At 38.8% G+C, this 17,987-nt stretch overlaps 1 protein-coding gene across 1 annotated transcript in view; it reads left to right on the top strand.

Moving 5' to 3' along the window:
• Positions 1-17,987, top strand: part of si:ch211-45c16.2 (mitogen-activated protein kinase kinase kinase 13) — a 101,143-nt gene that overhangs the window by 53,254 nt on the left and 29,902 nt on the right. The window contains exon 3 of the mRNA XM_056465956.1: positions 16,323-17,027. Coding sequence (XP_056321931.1) covers positions 16,400-17,027 — 628 coding nt within the window. The 5' untranslated portion in view covers positions 16,323-16,399. The remainder of the gene's footprint in view (positions 1-16,322; positions 17,028-17,987) is intronic.

Here is a 17,987-nt window from a genome sequence, read left to right as displayed (position 1 = left end):
CCAGACTGAACTCAGCTGAACATGCAGATACAGAGCGTGTGTGTTGTGCATGTTGTTTGTGTGTGTGCGTGTGTGTATGACTGTGTGCATGTCTGCGTGTGTGTTTCTCTCACTGTGTGGGTGTGAGTTTGTATAAGTGTGTGTGTGCTCCTGGTATTCATAACGTTGTGGGGACCGAATGTATTGGAATAGCAGTAATTCTTGAGCGTCTGGGATTGTGTAAAAGTGCAGAGTGTGTCCAGAGGGTTGTGTTTAGGTGTAGAGTTGTACAGTAGAAGCATTATGGCCTCAGAAAACATGAAAACCCAATGTGTGCGCGCAGGTGTGTGTGGGTTTTGGCCGGACTGGTGTTTTTTTCCACTCTCCAGACTGTAACTCTGAGTTGGAGTGGAATTACACACACACACACACACACACTCTGGTTTCCTGCACTCTCGGCTGTGTTCTGTGAGATGTGTGTGTTCTGCATTATTGATGCAGTGCTGCTGCAGCTCTATCACACCCTCTCACCCGATCACTTACTGCTCATAAATACTACACACACACGCACACACACACATTTTACCACACTCTCAGCAGAAAACTGCCCTTCTCCTACCAGGACGTTTTCAGTCAAGTTTAAGGATGTTTCATGTAACACTAAAACACTCTGATGGTCCGTTTCCACTGAGTGGTTCGGTTCGGTACGCTTTTATGGCCGTTTCCACTGTCAAAGGCTACCTAAAAGTGAACCGGACCACTTTTTGTTCACCGGGAACAACAGGCCCAAAGGGTACCATGAGGCGGAGCTAGACGCACAGCTGAATGCTATTGGTTTACAGAGATACGTCACTCGCAGAAGCAGGAGAATGAAAACAAAGGAACCGCCCTGTTTTAAAGGGGTGGTCCAGAATGTCATTTTAAGGCTTGGTTGTGTTTATAAGATGGAAAGCAATGTGTGCTCATGTTTACTTGTTTCAGAAATCTCACTTTGATTATATACAGCTATTCAGCTAACATGAAAACAACTGTCATATTTCCTAGTTCCTCCTAAAGGCCCGCCCTCAAGAGACTCTGATTGGTCATCTGTCATAATGTGCTGTGAATCGCGGATCGGCCCCATGTCACGCCCGTACAAGCATGTGCTTTTGTGCTGTGTAAACAGTCAGTCAACCTCATGCCCGCTCACTAAAATAACATCTGACAAGTGTCTGTAACGAGTGAAAATGGGGTGCGGCTCCTTTAAGAGAGATCGCCTTTGTGTGTGTGAATTGTCTGTAGACGCATGTAACACGAGAAACGCATGTGCGCGGGACCGATGTTTCTTTTTATTTTTCTCTGATGCTCAGATTAAGTTATTTCTCTGTAATATACAGTGACACTGTTGACAGAAAACACGTTACACGGCGTCTTTCAAATATATTCGGAATATGCATGTGTAAGTAATATGAATCGTTCACATATCTTTTGCGAGTTCATTATCGAAGATGTAAAACGCAGGAAAAGCTGAATATAGAGAGACACTGCACAGTCGCACACGCATAGAGATAGAGACACTGCACGCGCTGGTGAAGTGTGTGTTTACAGCAGTTTGACTGATACATATTAATTTGTTGCTAAATCGTTAGCGGTGCCAAACAGCATTTCACATTGTTTACATCTTTGCTACAACGTACCGTTAACACTAGACACTGTACATGTCATGATCAATTTTAACAAATAAAAACACTTACAGGTTGTGAGCTGCTCCTTTGAGGAGGTTTTAACTGAATCCAGCACTGAACTGGGAGAGATTCTGGAGCTGTGTTTTGTCAAATCATGCTTGCTATGTGTTGTATAGTTCTCTGGAACATAATTAATATTGAACTGTAAGCACTTCTGTCTTTGTGTCGTGTCATTTGGAACCCCAAATACTGAAACAGAAGAAACTCTGTGGAAAAAGCAGCGTTTGGACGCGTTTTGGCTCCCTCTGCTGTAACATTACAGCGCCTCTGGCCACGCCCCTGAGCTACGCTGTGTGTGTGCGCGGTAAAAGTAGAGATTAGCACGATGGCAAAAAAAACGCAAAGTGGTCAGAGAATATTGACAATTTCAACCAAGGTGGGGAAATATTTATTCATATATTATTATTTATTTTTATTTATTTATTAATTTATTATTATTATTATTATTTTTATTAGAATATACAAAGGGTACACAATTTGAGATAATGCAAATACAAAGAAAATGAAACAATAACAAAAATACAAAAAACAACAACAATACAATCAAGAACCGGCAGGTGCATGTGCGTGTGTGTGTGTGCGCGCACGTGTGCATGTAAAGGTAACATGGTAAACAGGTCAGAGTATATACAAAAGGAACAATAACAGTCACTAAATGAGGCAAGTAACTTATATAAGGAGTGACAACAATGCTAGTGATATAATGATAGTAATAATGACAGTAAACAAGCAAGAAAGGACAACAGTAATAATCATTAACAACAACCACTACAATAATAACAAATAATAATAATAAAAATAAATCCCAAATACTACACCAACTACTACTACTACTACAGAGAGTTTCTAATGCGACAACTATTACTACTGCTACTGCAGCCACAACCACTACTACTCCTACAATGTGTACTACTACTGAACCTATTACAACGACTACTACCACTGATACTACTACTACTACATCTACTACTGATACTAGTACTACTACATCTACTACTGATACTACTACAGGAATGACTGCCACTACAACATCTACATCAACAACGTCTACTGCTTCTGATACTACTACACAGACAACGACGACGACTACTACTACTACTACACATCCACTACTTCTGATACCACTATACCAACGACATCTACTACTTCAACTACTACTTCAAAAACCCAAACTACAACTTCTACCACTACTACTACTACTACTACTACTACCACTACTACTACTACTACTACTACTACCACTACTACTATGACTACTACTACTACTTATTCATATATTAAAGTGTCCTTTGAAGCAAAATGGTCGAAATAAAACAAATTCTTACTATTTATTTTTTATATAGGCTACAGTTTATCTATAATAGCCCAGTAATAAATATATTGCTTTAATTTTTTAGTTCAGTTGTAGGCATCGACAGTTGGCATGGATCATTTCATGATTAGGCTGCCCTTTAAAGCTAAAGGAATAAGTTTAATAATACAATATCAGAAGCCATCTGTAGCTTGTTACAATGTGGTATATCAGCTGTTGGCTTTTAGTTTTATTATCAGTTTTTCTGAAGTAGTCTACTGTTCTATGCTAGCCTACTGTACTGTTTTATATTGGTTAGAGACCTTATTTCATGTTTTAATGGAGATTAAAGCTGCTGTGACACAAATGTGGTCCAAATGAAATAAATATAAAACCTTGCCATTTTGATAAATGTGGTTTAATGAAGTGTAAGAGATGTTATACAGTTGTTAATACACTTTTATTTTCTCCAATAACTACGTTTTTAAAAATGTGCATGTGCGGCCTCTGACTTTATTCACAACACTCAGTGCAGAGTCCCTTACCAAGTTTGGATTTGACACCCCTGCAGTAGGCTATGTCATTGATCTGCAGTTATAATGAAATCATGTTATAGAAGGTTAGTAGTGAACATTTATACACAAGTATTTATGTGTATAAAGCATCTGTTTTGTGAGATGTGCTTCTTATATGATATGTGAACGACCTGTATGGCTTTACTGTGACATCTCCTTGAGTAAAAATGAAGTCATCTGAAGCTTTGTCGTACACCGCTCCAACCAAAAGGGTACATATCTGGCAGTGGAAACGCAAGCTTGATAAAATAGTTATGGGAAGAGGTTTATCAATTATTAAGAGGTGTGTAAATATTTTTACCACAGTACTGTATCTCTCAAATTGTTCAGGCAATTGTTCTTTCTTATCTAGATTACTTTCCTGTGGTATGTTCGAGTTCATCAAGTTAAGACTTGGGTAAATTACAGTTATTCCAGAGTAGAGCGGCACGACTCATTTTACCCTGCAGTAGAAGAGTTAATATTATGAAGATGCGTAAAACATTAGGTTGGTTATTGGTGAAGGATAGGGTAATTGTTTCTCTGTTGTTTTTCATTAGAAATATATTTGTGTCAAGAGTTCCAAGTGTATTGTACAGTCAACTTTTGTATAGTAATGCTGGTCATCATTTTAACACCAGGCATGCATCAAAAGGACATTTTCTGCTTCCTGTATTAAAACGAATGCAAAGCAGCGAACTGTAATGTATAGATGAGTGAAAACATGGAATGAACCGCCATCAGACATTACATGCTTTGTAACAAGTTTAAAATTGTTGAAGAAATATTTAATGGCACAATATTAAGTGAATTGTTGATCTGGATGTATAAGTCTGGGGTTTTTATGTTTTTGTATTGGTCTTGTTGTTATGGATTAAGTCATTTTGTTTTGTGTTTGATGGACGGCAGGAAGAATAGCCACTACCTTGGTAATGGCTAATAGGGATCCTGATAAATAAATAAATGATTGTATTTAGCATTACACTTTTATACAATGTCTTTTATACTTAAAAGTAATGAAAATGGGTCACACTTTCTAAAGTTTTATTAATGTTAGGTCACGTATAAATTAACAAACTAATAATGAACAATACTTATACAGAGTTTATTCATTATAGTTTATTAATCATTTACTAATGCATTACTAACATCCAGAGTGCTTCTTTACATTAGTCAGCGCACTGACAGTTAACAAGAGCTAACAATGAAGGAACTTTATTTCTTTAATGTTAACAAGGACGAGTAAATACTGTAATAAATGTATTGTATATGATAGTAATACTGGAAGCTTATTCTAAAGTGTACCTCAGGAGAGTTGAGCAGTTGTTTTTCTAATGTTGCGGATGTAAATAGAGCAGGAGTGATTGGATGTGCTGAGCTGATTTGCGGTGAACATGTTTCTCCAGTTTCTCGTTAGTCCAGATCTTTAGTTCTGATGAGTGGAGAAGCTCAGGTCAGGGTCATGAAGGGGTCAGATGTCTGCTGGATCTCGTCTGTCCTCATGCTGCACCTCCACCTCTCTCTCACACACTCGTTTTTTACTCCTTCATGGCAGCTTTCTGTGCTTATCCTGGAATGCAAATCTTTTGTTCAGAATTGCTCATAATGCAGTTTGTTGAATGAGGCACATCTTGCATGTAGGGTTAGTAATCTGTTTGTAGGAAAAGGCTGATTTATACTTCTGGGTCGAGTGATCGGCGTGACCCATGGTGCCTGCCTTGCACGTAGTCGTGCATTTATACTTCTGCGCGTTGTTTGTGTTGCTCTGCAATAACACTTCTGAAATGCTAGCTGGCACCGGGTTTTTATTCTCCTCTGTGTCGAGTTTCTTCGAGTGTTTTGTTTTTTCTGAATGCTAACTTACAAGCCGCTCAAACTCGCTCATACAGAGGTGGGAACCGGCGGATGTGCAACAACTTCAATCATAAGGTAAACACAATCAATCTGGAGCTTCTTCACTGGACTCGACACTTGTAAACGCTTGCTCTATTGGGTTTGCCGCTCTCAGGACCACCCACACTTGTCACTGCTATCAAGCCGACCAATCACAGAGCTTGCGCTACGCATCGTTGCGACGTGTAGTTAAATTTTTTGAGAGATGCACGTCAGCCGTGGTAAGGGCTATGCGGCCGTGTGAAGGCTGCGCCAGAGGGTACGCGTGCGCTTGATACAGAAGTAGAGCTAAAATAGCACTGCTTTAAACTGGATTGATAGACAACAAATATATTTACAGTGCATTATCAATTTTAAATCAGGCAAACTGCTTTAATAAGATTTGGAACATTGATTTGACTACTAATTTAAATTGTTGTTGATTTAATTACATGTTGATGCTAACCTCAAACCGGACCCCATTTGATGCATTTTTACCATATTATAGTTTTCAAAATGTATATAAGACATTTACTGAAATATGACAGTAACAGAGCTGAGATGAATGTAAAATGGTTGTATTTAAACATTTTGTACAAATGAATGAGAGAAAAACATACCTCAATGCTTTCCAGAGTTTCCCGCCAAAAAAAATGATCACTTGGAGCAAGTCACATGCTTTTTCTCTCAGCACTTTGTTTTTGTTCTTCCTTTTTATAGCCGATGTAACATAATCGACCAGAAAGTAGACACAAAATATTTTTTTAATAATTATAAAATACAAATGAGACCGAAATTTGACATTTATTTTACTTAATACACACAGAAAAAGATGAAAATTAGACGCATGATAACTGAAGCTGAATGTAGGATTCAGGAGGCGGAAACAATCAAAAATATGTTAATTTTTCCAATATTTTCCAGTTCATTTTTTATTCGGCTTACTTATTTATCAGGGGTTGCCACAGCGGAATGAACCACCAACTAATCCAGCATGTGTTTTACGCAGCGGATGCCTTTCCAGCCGCAACCCAGTACTGGGAAAATCCCCTACACACTCACATTCTCACACACACTTCAGCCAATTTAATTCATCAATTCCCCTATAGCGCATGTGTTTGGACTGTGGGGTAAACCGGATCACCCGGCGGAAACCCATGCCAACGCCAGGGGGGAACATGCAAACTCCACACAGACATGCCAACTGGTCTAGCCAGGACTCGAACCAGCAACCTATTTGCTGTGAGACGACAGTGCTAACCACTGAGTCACCATTCCACCCACGGTTTCATTAATGCTTTTGTTTTTGAAAAACACATTACGTTGGTGTGATTTTCGACAATAAAATATCCTCGTAATGTAAAAACTTAGTAGCTTAATCACTGCTTTAATGCTATCTAATGGAATCAGTCTGCCTAAAGAATGCACAATATTCACAGCTGAAGCCCGTGCTTTACTTTTAGCTTTGGAATATATAGAAAATGTCCAACAAAAGAAATCATTCTTACTGACTCCAAATCATGCCTCCAAGTGATGGGATCTTCAAAAAATGATCATCCTTTGATCGATAATATTTTAACTAAAGTTCACCAACTACAAAACCAGTTTTATCACATCCTTTTTGCCGGGTTCCTGGACACGTCGGGCTTTCAGGAAATGAGCGAGCTGATGCAGCTGCTAAGGATGCTTTGAAGCAAGTGGTGAACAAATGTCAAATTCCTCCATCAGAGATGAGACCTTTTATTGATGTCTACATTTTAAACAAGTGGCAAGAGGAGTGGGATGCATTGGAAAATAATAAATTACATGAAATACAACCGGAAATCTCACACAGAGTTTTAAGACTAGATTTGATCAAGTGGTTTTTACCAGATGTCATATTGGACATATAAGAATAACATAAGTAACCATACTTAGTGTTTGTACTGCACAACTCTCCTTACTTTAAAACTTGTCCTGCTTTTAATGATTCCAGAAGACTCTTTTTATGAAATGAACTCTCTTAAGGACATTTTTAGCAAAGTGACACCAGATTTTAGAATTTTTAGCATGTATTAACACTAAACATCTTATTTAATTTATGTTTTCATTTGTATGTTGATTTTTAATTGTATATTTATTATTGAAATGTTCTTGCCATGAAAATAGCCTTGGTTGCTGACATGGCAATAAATAAATTAAATAAAAAATACATTACATTAAGGCCATCTTTTCTGTAGACCGATTCATTCAGAAGAATCAGCCCAAATGAATCATTTGTACATGAATTGAACTACTCATTCCTTGTTCAATTTTACAAACATCTATCAAGGACATTGCAATAGCGAAACAATTTCTAATTCACCTTTATTTGTGTAGCGCTTTTACAATGTAGATTGTGTCAAAGCAGCTTCACATAGATCATAGTAAATTGAATCCGTGTCAGTTCAGTTTTCAGTGTAGCTCAGTTCAGTTCAAATCCATCGATGCGCAGCTCTACAGATCCCAAACCATGCAAGCTAGTGGCGACAGCGGCAAGGCAAAAACTTCACCAATTGACGAAAGTGAGGAATTAAAAAACCTCGAGAGAAACTAGGCTCATTTGGGCACGACCATTTCTCTACTGGCCAAACGTCATGTGCAGAGCTGCAGTCTCAGGGGCGGAGGCTGGAAGCTGGGCCTCAGTGAAGACTTATTTGTCCCTGGAGCGTCACAGGAATCTCATGTTCTCCACTCCTCCATGACCACCACAGTAGCTGCTCAGGATACAGCCTAGTCCAGGATATGTAAACCATGGGATCATCTCGTCGCTGGATCGAATCAGCGGCGCTGCATAGTCTCTGAGGGCCTCGGGATGAGTATCCCCAGGTGGAAATAGAGAATATAGAGAATAGTTAGCATAGCTGCTGTTCATAGTGTAGATAAACGAGATGCAGAAACCTGTGTGGAGCACAATTTGTTTGTTACAATTTTATTTTTAATTAAGACCTTATTTTGCTTGCATTTCCTGTTTTCAAAAAGATGTCCAATGTTTTGTATAAACATGCTCTGGCTTCTGATGAAATGACAGGAGCTGTTTTTCCCGCAGGTCACATGTTAGTCCGTCTGGCTTTTGTTTGGGTTTTGCTTTGGTTACCAGCAGCAACAGTCTTGTTTGTTTGGTCACAATAATCAATAGTGGATGAGAATAGAGCAGCTGTCAGAGGTGTGTGAGTATGTGTTACCCACAATCCTCTTGTCCGCTCTCTTTTGTCTGTCTGTTTGTTTTCACCACGAGTTCAGCATGCGGTTTGTTTATATCCGCTTTCCTTTGCACACTATATATCTTCAGTGTCGCTCTTTGAAACCCCGCCCATGGTGAAATTTCATTGGTTTAAATTAAAACCCTGCTTCACAATAACATTTGCATTTATTCCCTGATTGGCTGTGATTGACTTTTTAACTTTATTGTGAAATGAAGAACAGAAATACTGTCAAAACCTGCCTGGTTTGGACGCGAGAAGAAAAGCAAATACAAAAAACACCAGTGCACAAGAAATACAGTTAATAATGAAACATAATATGCATGATTTATTCATGCTGCATGCTGGGAATCAATACAGAAACTGCCAGTCGCAGTGTGCACACATTTGACTTTAATGGCTTAAAATAGCACAAATTATAGAGCCATTTAGAGCATTTCTATAAAAATAAAATAATAAAAAGGGTGCCATTATGTAAGATGTTTTTTAGATGTACACAGGATATCTGCATGGTCTTAAAGTCTTAAAATGTTTTAAATTTCAAAAATAAGTCTTAAATCCACTGAAATATTGTCTAGTAGGACTTAAATTACTTTAAACGGGTCTTAAATTACCTTTAGGTAAGGCTACCCAATCGATCCAACACACATCCACTCACCAACAATACATCTCAGTGGAACTTTCAGCAAAACTCAATTTATAACTGATGTTAAAACAGTCTGTTGTGCATAGATTTAGTTTTTAAAGAGTTTTTTTTTTAACGTTGTGTTGATTAACTGGGTCTGCTTGTTCTGACATGTCATTTAAAATACGTGGCTAAGAAATTACTAATTAGATTGATGGAGCAAGTACATTTTCTTTTTCTGCTTGGCCATTAACTATTTTTTAAACTTTCAGTACTGTATAAGTCTGAAATTTCTTTCTTCATAGTCTTAAAAAGGTCTTAAATTTGACTTGGTGAATCCTGCAGAAACCCTGTATGCAACATTTATTTAAATGTGTTCATTTTATGTCTGCGACTAACAATTATTTTGATAATCGATTAGTTGGGTGATTGTTTTTCAATTAAATGGATAAAAACGAAACTCTTTTTGGCTATCTTTCTAAATCTGTAACTGTATAAAACTGTACATCAGGTTATTATTTGTTAAAGTATACTTTCAAAAAATTCAAAAATTGTCACATATCGAGTTTTCGTTCATTCATTCATTTTCTATTCGGCTTAGTCACTTTATTAATCTGGGGTCGCCACAGTGGAATGAACCGACAACTTATCCAGCATGTTTTACACCGCGTTCCATGCCGTTCCCAATTCACCTGTACCGCATGTGTTTGGACTATGGGGGAAACCGAAGCACCCGGAGGAAACCCACGCGAACGCAGGGAGAACATGCAAACTCCGCACAGAAACGCCAACCAACCCAGCCGAGGCTCGAACCAGCGACCTTCTTGCTGTGAGGCAACAGCACTACCACCACTGCGTCACCCATATCGAGTTTTATGATCTATTTTGACGTTTCAAACCTTAAAATAAAAGCAAAGTTTGTTATTGAACCATAGAACTTTTTTGAATATCCAAAAGATAAATAAACAAAAAGCAAAACAAGTGTTGTACTCTTGTTATATGCACATTATGAAATTATAAAACCATTTAAAGAAGTGTTATCTTTAAATAACATGCGTGGATTTAGGACACATTCACGCTGAATGCATCTTCACACCTAAAAACATGAAACGCAGCGCTCTTAAAACTGTTGTCATGTCAACTATCTACAGTAAACAAATCCCGCAATGCTTGCCCCGCCTTCAAGCTCTTCTGATTGGCCCAGTGCTCTAGACCTGAAGGCGAATGGATTGGTTAATATCAGCTGTCAATCATTCAGTCAATGCCCTCTGCCTTCAGATGACATGAGCTACAGCTATAAAAATGTAAAGGTCTAGATACGAGAGAATGAAAACAACACTGACTGATTTTGTTTTAGAAACCACCTAAAGTTACAAATAATGGCACGTCTGATTAGTGATGCACTTTTCGAAGAGTGCATAATACTCACTGTGAAGTCTGTGTTTTCAGGTAACAGTGTTTGCCCCTGAATCTACACATTCTAATCATCAGGATGATTTCAATATAATATGTTAATATAAACGTTGTAGTAACGCTGCACATAATTCTTGGTGGGTGGGACTAAATTTTGGCTGGTGCGTCTACATTTTTTTAAGCTAAGGGCACCAGTGCTACCAAACAAAAAGGTTAATTTCAAGCCCTGTATACAGCATATGACTTAGAGTTTTTATGTCCTCAGTTATTCTAACATGTGTAAACACACTTGTGAATGCTGCTCTGGATATGTTGTGTGTTTTATACACAGTGATGGTCAGATCATAAAGGTTACTGACCTCTAGCTCAGACTCTAATGCAGCCAAAATTATTCTTGTTTCGTGAGAGCAGGTCTTGCGTAACAACAGCAGCAGCAGATTATGGGCCAGTCGTCCTCTGACTCGTGTGTGTGTGTGTGTGTGTGTGTGTGTGTGTGTGTGTGTGTGTGTGTGTGTGTGTGTGTGTGCACCAGATGTTCCACTCTCAGAGCTTCTAATACTCGTTCTGCTTTAATCTGAAAGCATCAGAAACACACAGTCAGTCAACAGAGGCAGATCACAACTACAACTTCTCAGAATATCTCTCTCTCTCTCTCTCTCTCTCTCTCGCTCTCTCTCTCTCTCTCTCTCTCTCTCTCTCTCTCTCTCTCTCTCTCTCTCTCTCTCTCTCTCTCTCTCTCTCTCTATAATCATCATTAATGCAAATGCCTCCAATCCGTCTCCTGCTGTGTGCAAAATGAGATTTGAAATGAAAATGATCAACCATTCAGTCTTTATTTAGGAGTCAAAGCTGTAGTTTAAATGTTTGTTTTTTTATTTCTCAAAGTCATTACAGTTTTTTTTTATTTATTATTATTTTTTTTTGTTTGTTTGTTTTTTTTTGGGGGTGGGGGGTGTTTTAAAAACTAGTGAGCTCCCTATGTAGGGTGCATTTTAAGACATCATAGGTGAAATGCTGTTGTTAAAAGGTGCGATACAGACATTTTTTTAAGATATTTATATTTATTAATTTATTTATTTTCTAAATTAAGTGCTCTCTCTTTAAACGATCTGTTCATCAATATTACTCTGTAGCTCCGTTTCCATCCACCTATTTTATGCGCATTTATGGATATGCGCATAAAAAATCCATTGATGGAAATGAAAAGATGTGCGTACATTTTGAAAATGCGCATTAAAACGTAGGATAAACTTTAATTTGATTAAAAAAAAGCACATAAACTACGATGGAAACACTTTTACCAAACAAATTCTAGTAAAAAAAAGTCGTGATTTTGTTGTAAGAGATAATGTGGTGATCAAAATGTGTGTGAGTCTGTATTAGTGCTATTATATTATTAATTACCTCATGGTTCCCGCTACATTCATTCTTCTATGGCGGGGCGCTACGCCAAAATTCATCCCGCCACGGCTACATTACAGCTTCTCATTCAAAACATTTCATTTTCTTAATAGCGGGTGATAATCGCACCAAAACGTATTAAAGGGTAAGTGAATTACAACAGCTCGAACTTTTCTGTAACCGCAGTAGTGCTGTGCGTCATTTGTTTAACCCTTTAAGGTTACGTGCTGACTGACTGACTGACTGACAAGTGCGTGAGGCCAGCAAACACGACGCACAGCCGTTTTACTTTACTTCAGGACGCATTAATACTGCTCTGTAGGTCTATTGGTGACATTCATAAATATTCCTAGCAAATCTAATAAATGCTGGAGACATAATCGTTACATTAACGCACTAAATCACACTTCAGCAGCGTTTATTTGGGAGCACACAAGAAAATCTGTGCGCTCTTGAAGCGGCTTATATTTGAGGGGGTGTGCAAGAAGTTTTGTGCATGAGCAGAGGAAATCGGCGCGCAAGCAAAGAGATCCGCATGCTGTAGGCTATTACATAAATGCGATCTCAACTCGTAATGCTGCGCTCATGACATTTGTCATTGAAATAACGCCGCAGGTAGTTAGTAGATCTGTGTAAAAATCGCCTGCTGCCACAGCTGGAAAAAACCCTAGAGGATACACTGTACCTGCAGAATAGTCAAGAGCGTCCACATCTTCATCTGTGCTCAACATCTTCACTGCGTGTCGGTATTGTCTACTGAGGCGCAAGTCATTTATTAAATAAGTAAAAGATTGACGCAGCTTCTTCTACTGCCGCAAATTCCCTTTTTACTTTTTGATATTTGGCGCCAGTTATTCAGGAAGTGACGATTTTGTTCTCTTTGACTCGTTGGATGGAAACGCTGTTTTATTCGCACGTCTTTTATGCAATATTCCAGTTTTGCAAATGAATTTAATTCACATCTTTGGATGGAAACACAGCTACTGTTTATTTATGTATGTTCTGTGTTAGGCATCTGTATGTTGCTGCTTTCTAGTGACTGGAAGTGCTTCTTTTATCCTCATTTGTAACTTGGTTTGGATTATTATTGGATTGCAATGGATTCCTTTATTTCCAAAATGTAAACCTTTTCAACATTGATAACAATCTAAAAGGGGCGGCACGGTGGCTCAGTGGTTAGCACTGTCACCGCACAGCAAACAGATTGCTGGTTTGAGTCCCGACTAGGCCAGTTGGTGTTTCTGTGTGGAGTTTGCATGTTCCCCGTGTTGGTGTGGGTTTCCTCCGGGTGCTCCGGTTTCCCCCACAGTCCAAAAACACATGCCCTTTAGGGGAATTGAATGAACTAAATTGGCCGTAGTGTATGAGTGTGTGTGTGAATAAGTGTGTATGGATGTTTCCCAGTACTTCAATATAAACGTATGCCGGAATAGTTGGCGGTTCATTCTACTGTGGTGACCCCTGATAAATAAGGGACTAAGCCAATCAATTCGCCCATTGAAAGTAAATGGCATCATACTGAACTACCTGAAGGTGAAGACATTTATGAATGCAGTAAACCGCGTGGAAGCATTAAAAGTGTCCAAGAAGATGATGAAAATCTTTCCACGCAATGACCCAGAGACCGTTTAGACTGGATGTCACGATGAGAAGATGAAAGATGTTTACTATATTATGACTGAAATGGCCTTAAATACCAAAACGCGCTACAGAATGTTACGTTTACACATCCCTGCAGAAATTGCATGTAAACACATCACAGTATAGTACTGACTACTCATGAGCAGGGCTTGACATTAACTATTTTGATCACCAGCCACTGTGGCTAGTAGTTTTCTAACGTTACTAGCCACTCGCCATTTTCACTAGCCACAATTTTGTTGTTGAGAAAATATATTTTGTAAGCATAAAATTACTTGATTTAAATTTATGTATGTCCACATGCCTCCTCGGTCATTTAACTTTTGTGTGTGCGTGCGTGCGTGCGTGCGCGTGCGTGTGCGTGCGTGTGCGTGCGTGTGTGTGTGCGTGTGTGTGTGTGCGCGTGTGTGTACGCGTGTGTGTGCGCATGTGTGTGTGTGCGCGTGTGTGTGTGTGTGTGTGTGTGACCTTGCTCAGTGAGCATGAGAAAAAGGATTGTGGTTTATAGTGTCGCATTGCAATTAGTTTTATTTCACGTGACTTTTTAAGGATTTACCAAATTATTCTCTGGTCGCACCAAACTAATTATTTACTTGCCAGAAATTTTAAATGTATCAAAACAAGCTAAATATAGCTGCACACACACTTTTTATTCAACAAAAATGTTCTTAAAAATGACATTCAAAAGAAAAATGTTTGTCATCTATCTAAAACTATGCAGTGTCGTCCAGGCTAAAGCTCCCAGATCACCAGTTGTAGGATGACTCGTACATAAATGGGGAGTTAATCTCCTGTTAAAGCAATGTTATAGTAAAGGATGATAATTAAACCATATTAAAAATAACTGTAAGCAAGAAACCAGGTGAAAAGCATACTGTGTGTGATAATGAAAGGATGATCACAGTTAACGTTAGGCACATTGATAATTTGTTCAAAGAATGGTTAAAGCGAAAGTGGCAACCGCTGCTGTTTACAAAAATCTTCAGCAGCATGACTGTGCGCGAGCATTTCTTTTTGTCCAGTGTATTTCAGAGAGAACCGATCGCACCAGTTGCGTTTCCAGACACGGTTGCATTGCAAGGTAACGGGATCCTGTTTTCACCATGTGCGCGATCATTGTCTCATTCGGTTTTGACCTGCTATCTATTGCTCACGTGAACAGTTATTTTACCAGTTAGTCCTGCTGCTTCTCGATTAGATCCCATTTGCACGCATATTGATAAACGGTCATAAACTATAATTCTAATCTTTAGTGATTCACCATCACTGGTTATTTAACAATTATTTTCATCCAGCCATAGTGGCTAGTGGGTGTGACTGTCTAACCCGTCACAGCTAAATCTACCTGCATTTGTCGGGTTGGCGGGTGTTAATGTCAAGCCCTGGTCATGAGCAGGGAGGGGCAGTATTTATGATATTTCACATGCGTATTTTAAATACAAAGTAGTATTTTGTGTCTGTAGTGGTTAGTGCATCGACACATCCGGTGCTCACAGCGTTCCGAGTTCGATTCTCGCCTCGTGGTCATATGCCGATCCTTCCCCTCTCTCTGCTCCCCATGCTTTCCTGTCAATACTCTCTACTGTCCTATCACTTAAAACTGTGAAAAAATAATAATAATAAAAAATAGTATCTTGTGTTTTTGTTTTTGATAGGGTTTATGAAAATGGCGTAATATTTTGTATTAAAATACTTCAGTGTCTTGTATTTTTAAATACTTTGTAAGAAGTCTAAATTGGTGCTTTCTCAGTTATTTACCAGAGCTAGAGATCAGACTAGAAAATTGAAGAATATCAATGAAGTTTATCAATGCTTGGAGTATTGATGGAAATTAAACATCACGTATAAAGAAAGTAACAGACTAATAGCAGGGGTAGATTCAGGAGCAGGTCAAAATAAGACTGGGAAAATGACAACATAAAGTCTTACTGTGGCGATACCTACAAAACGTCATTGGCTGTTTCAAATGCCGGGAGCTGATCTGCAGGTGCTCTTTATAGTTATTTACAAAATTTGACATGGTTAATCAGTATGAGACAAAAATATTTAATAATACTCCAGTCTAAAGAATCCATTTGGGAAACAGCATCTATTTATCAGTCACGCACCGCTATATGACTGTTTTGGGGATTGCATAGGATGGGCGAGGGCAACTGTAATGAAAAAGAAGGAAGTCACTCCATTTTTATATTTATTTCAAAGTGTTTTCATGCCTAAATAAAACGAGAGCACAGAACAGACTCTCATTCAAGAGCAAGGAGCGCCCCCTGGTGGTTCGGTAGTATGGGTTGTGTATAGGGAGGATTGGCTCCTTAATGTTTATTGCCACATTTCATAGAGAGATTGAAAATACAGCAGAATACATTTACGGGATGATAGCAGGATAGAAGTGTAACATACAGGAGAATCCTGGGAAAAATGGGGAGGTTGACGGGTATCACTTTAAGTAATATTTACAGCAGATACTTTTACTCTACTTCCACTACATCTTTAAGCAAGTAATGGCACTTTTACTTGAGTATGATTTATTATTTTTGCTTTAGTACTCTTTCCACCACTGGAAATATGTAACATGCTTCTCTCTGTGTGTTTCTCCAACAGGCGTGTCATAAACCCCATCGGAAGTCATCCATAAAGCCTGCTGGCTGATTTCGGTCCGCTGAGGAGGACGTCTGCCCATGCACACGCACAGCACCATGGGAAGCTCCCCGGAGGTGCTGTCCTGGACGTCCTGTCCCAGCCTGCTGGTGGGCAAACTGAAGGAGGAGCTCAAACTCACAGTCGTCGGAGATTCGATGAAGAAACCCAATAATAACATCTCTCCACAAGCGCTCCTGCCTCCTGCGCCTCCTCCTCCTCCACCACCACCACAGATCATCACAGATCTCGCTCCTCCAACTACGTTGCCTATGCCGCTCCATCATTTACAGCTGCCGGTTCGAGACGAGGAGCCAGGCGGCACCAGTCCTCCATGCACAGCACTTAGCGAGGACTCAACGCGCGAACAAGGACACTTCGAGAACAGTGTTTTACAGCTACAGGAGCAGGAGGATGCTGAAACGCCTGGTTCTTGCGGTCAGGGTGGATGCGGAAGTGGTGGAGAGGAGAAAAACGAAGAGAATGGCTGCCCTATGGAGCACAGTGGAGACGACACACACCATCATCCACACGATGACATCAAACTGCACTTTCACAGAGCCGGGACGGGCAGCGGAGGGTTCCTTGAGGGACTATTTGGGTGCTTGAGGCCTGTGTGGAATATCATCGGGAAGACGTATTCAACCGAGTATAAGCTTCAGCAGCAAGGTTAGTGGAGGCTGGGAAGTGCCAGATGAATTATGAAGTCGGGATATCTTTATTTATAATGCACTTCATATTGAGCTTATTCTTCACATACGAGTGGGTGCAGCCATTCAAATGTTGGTAACACTTTATAATAACTACACATTAAGCATCAGCAAATAGTGAATTCATTATCTGTCAAGCATTAACTCTACATTAATAAACGTTTGTAAGCAGTTTATAACTGAAGCTACAAATGCTCTATTATTGACTTATAATTAGGGCCAGATGAAATCTGCGAACGTTTTTGCTATTTCTGCTGAGAATTTAAAAAATCTGCGTAATTATTTCGGGAGTATCATAATTAAAACCTTAATATGTAAAATAAAAAATTATATCTTTTTAACTTTTATTTATTGCTTAATGCAAATCCAATTAGATTCACGTTATTTGGTAAACAAAGCAAGTCTCTCATATAATATCTCTACTAAAAGACTGTACGAAATATTACTGTACAAACTGTATTGTGCATAAAACAGATGAACATTTCCATATTAGTCAATAATATTACTGTAATTAATTTAAAAACTGAATAAATATAGATTTACACACATTTACTCAAGTAAATAAACAGAATTAATGATGGGCGGAAAATCTGCGGAATTCTGCGGGCGCAGATTCCGTGTTGGCCTTCTTATAAGCACATGTGTATTGTGCTTAATTCTACTGTCATCATTCGTGACTAGTTGATTTTTCATAACTAAATGAAGTATTGCATTATTCAGAATCAGAAAGAGCTTTATTGCCAGGTATATTCACACATACGAGGAATTTGCTTTGGTGACAGAGCTTCTACAGTGCAACAGGATAACAGAGACAGGACAAAAAACAGATCATAAATATATTTTTTTTAAAATACAAGTAAGTAGTGAGTGCAAATATACATATATTATTCACAAACCATTTGTATTTAAGAGTAGTTGG

This window comes from Danio aesculapii, chromosome 9, assembly GCF_903798145.1.
Source record: "Danio aesculapii chromosome 9, fDanAes4.1, whole genome shotgun sequence".
Classification (NCBI taxonomy): Eukaryota; Metazoa; Chordata; class Actinopteri; order Cypriniformes; family Danionidae; genus Danio; species Danio aesculapii.
This window is presented reverse-complemented; position numbering and strand designations above follow the sequence as displayed.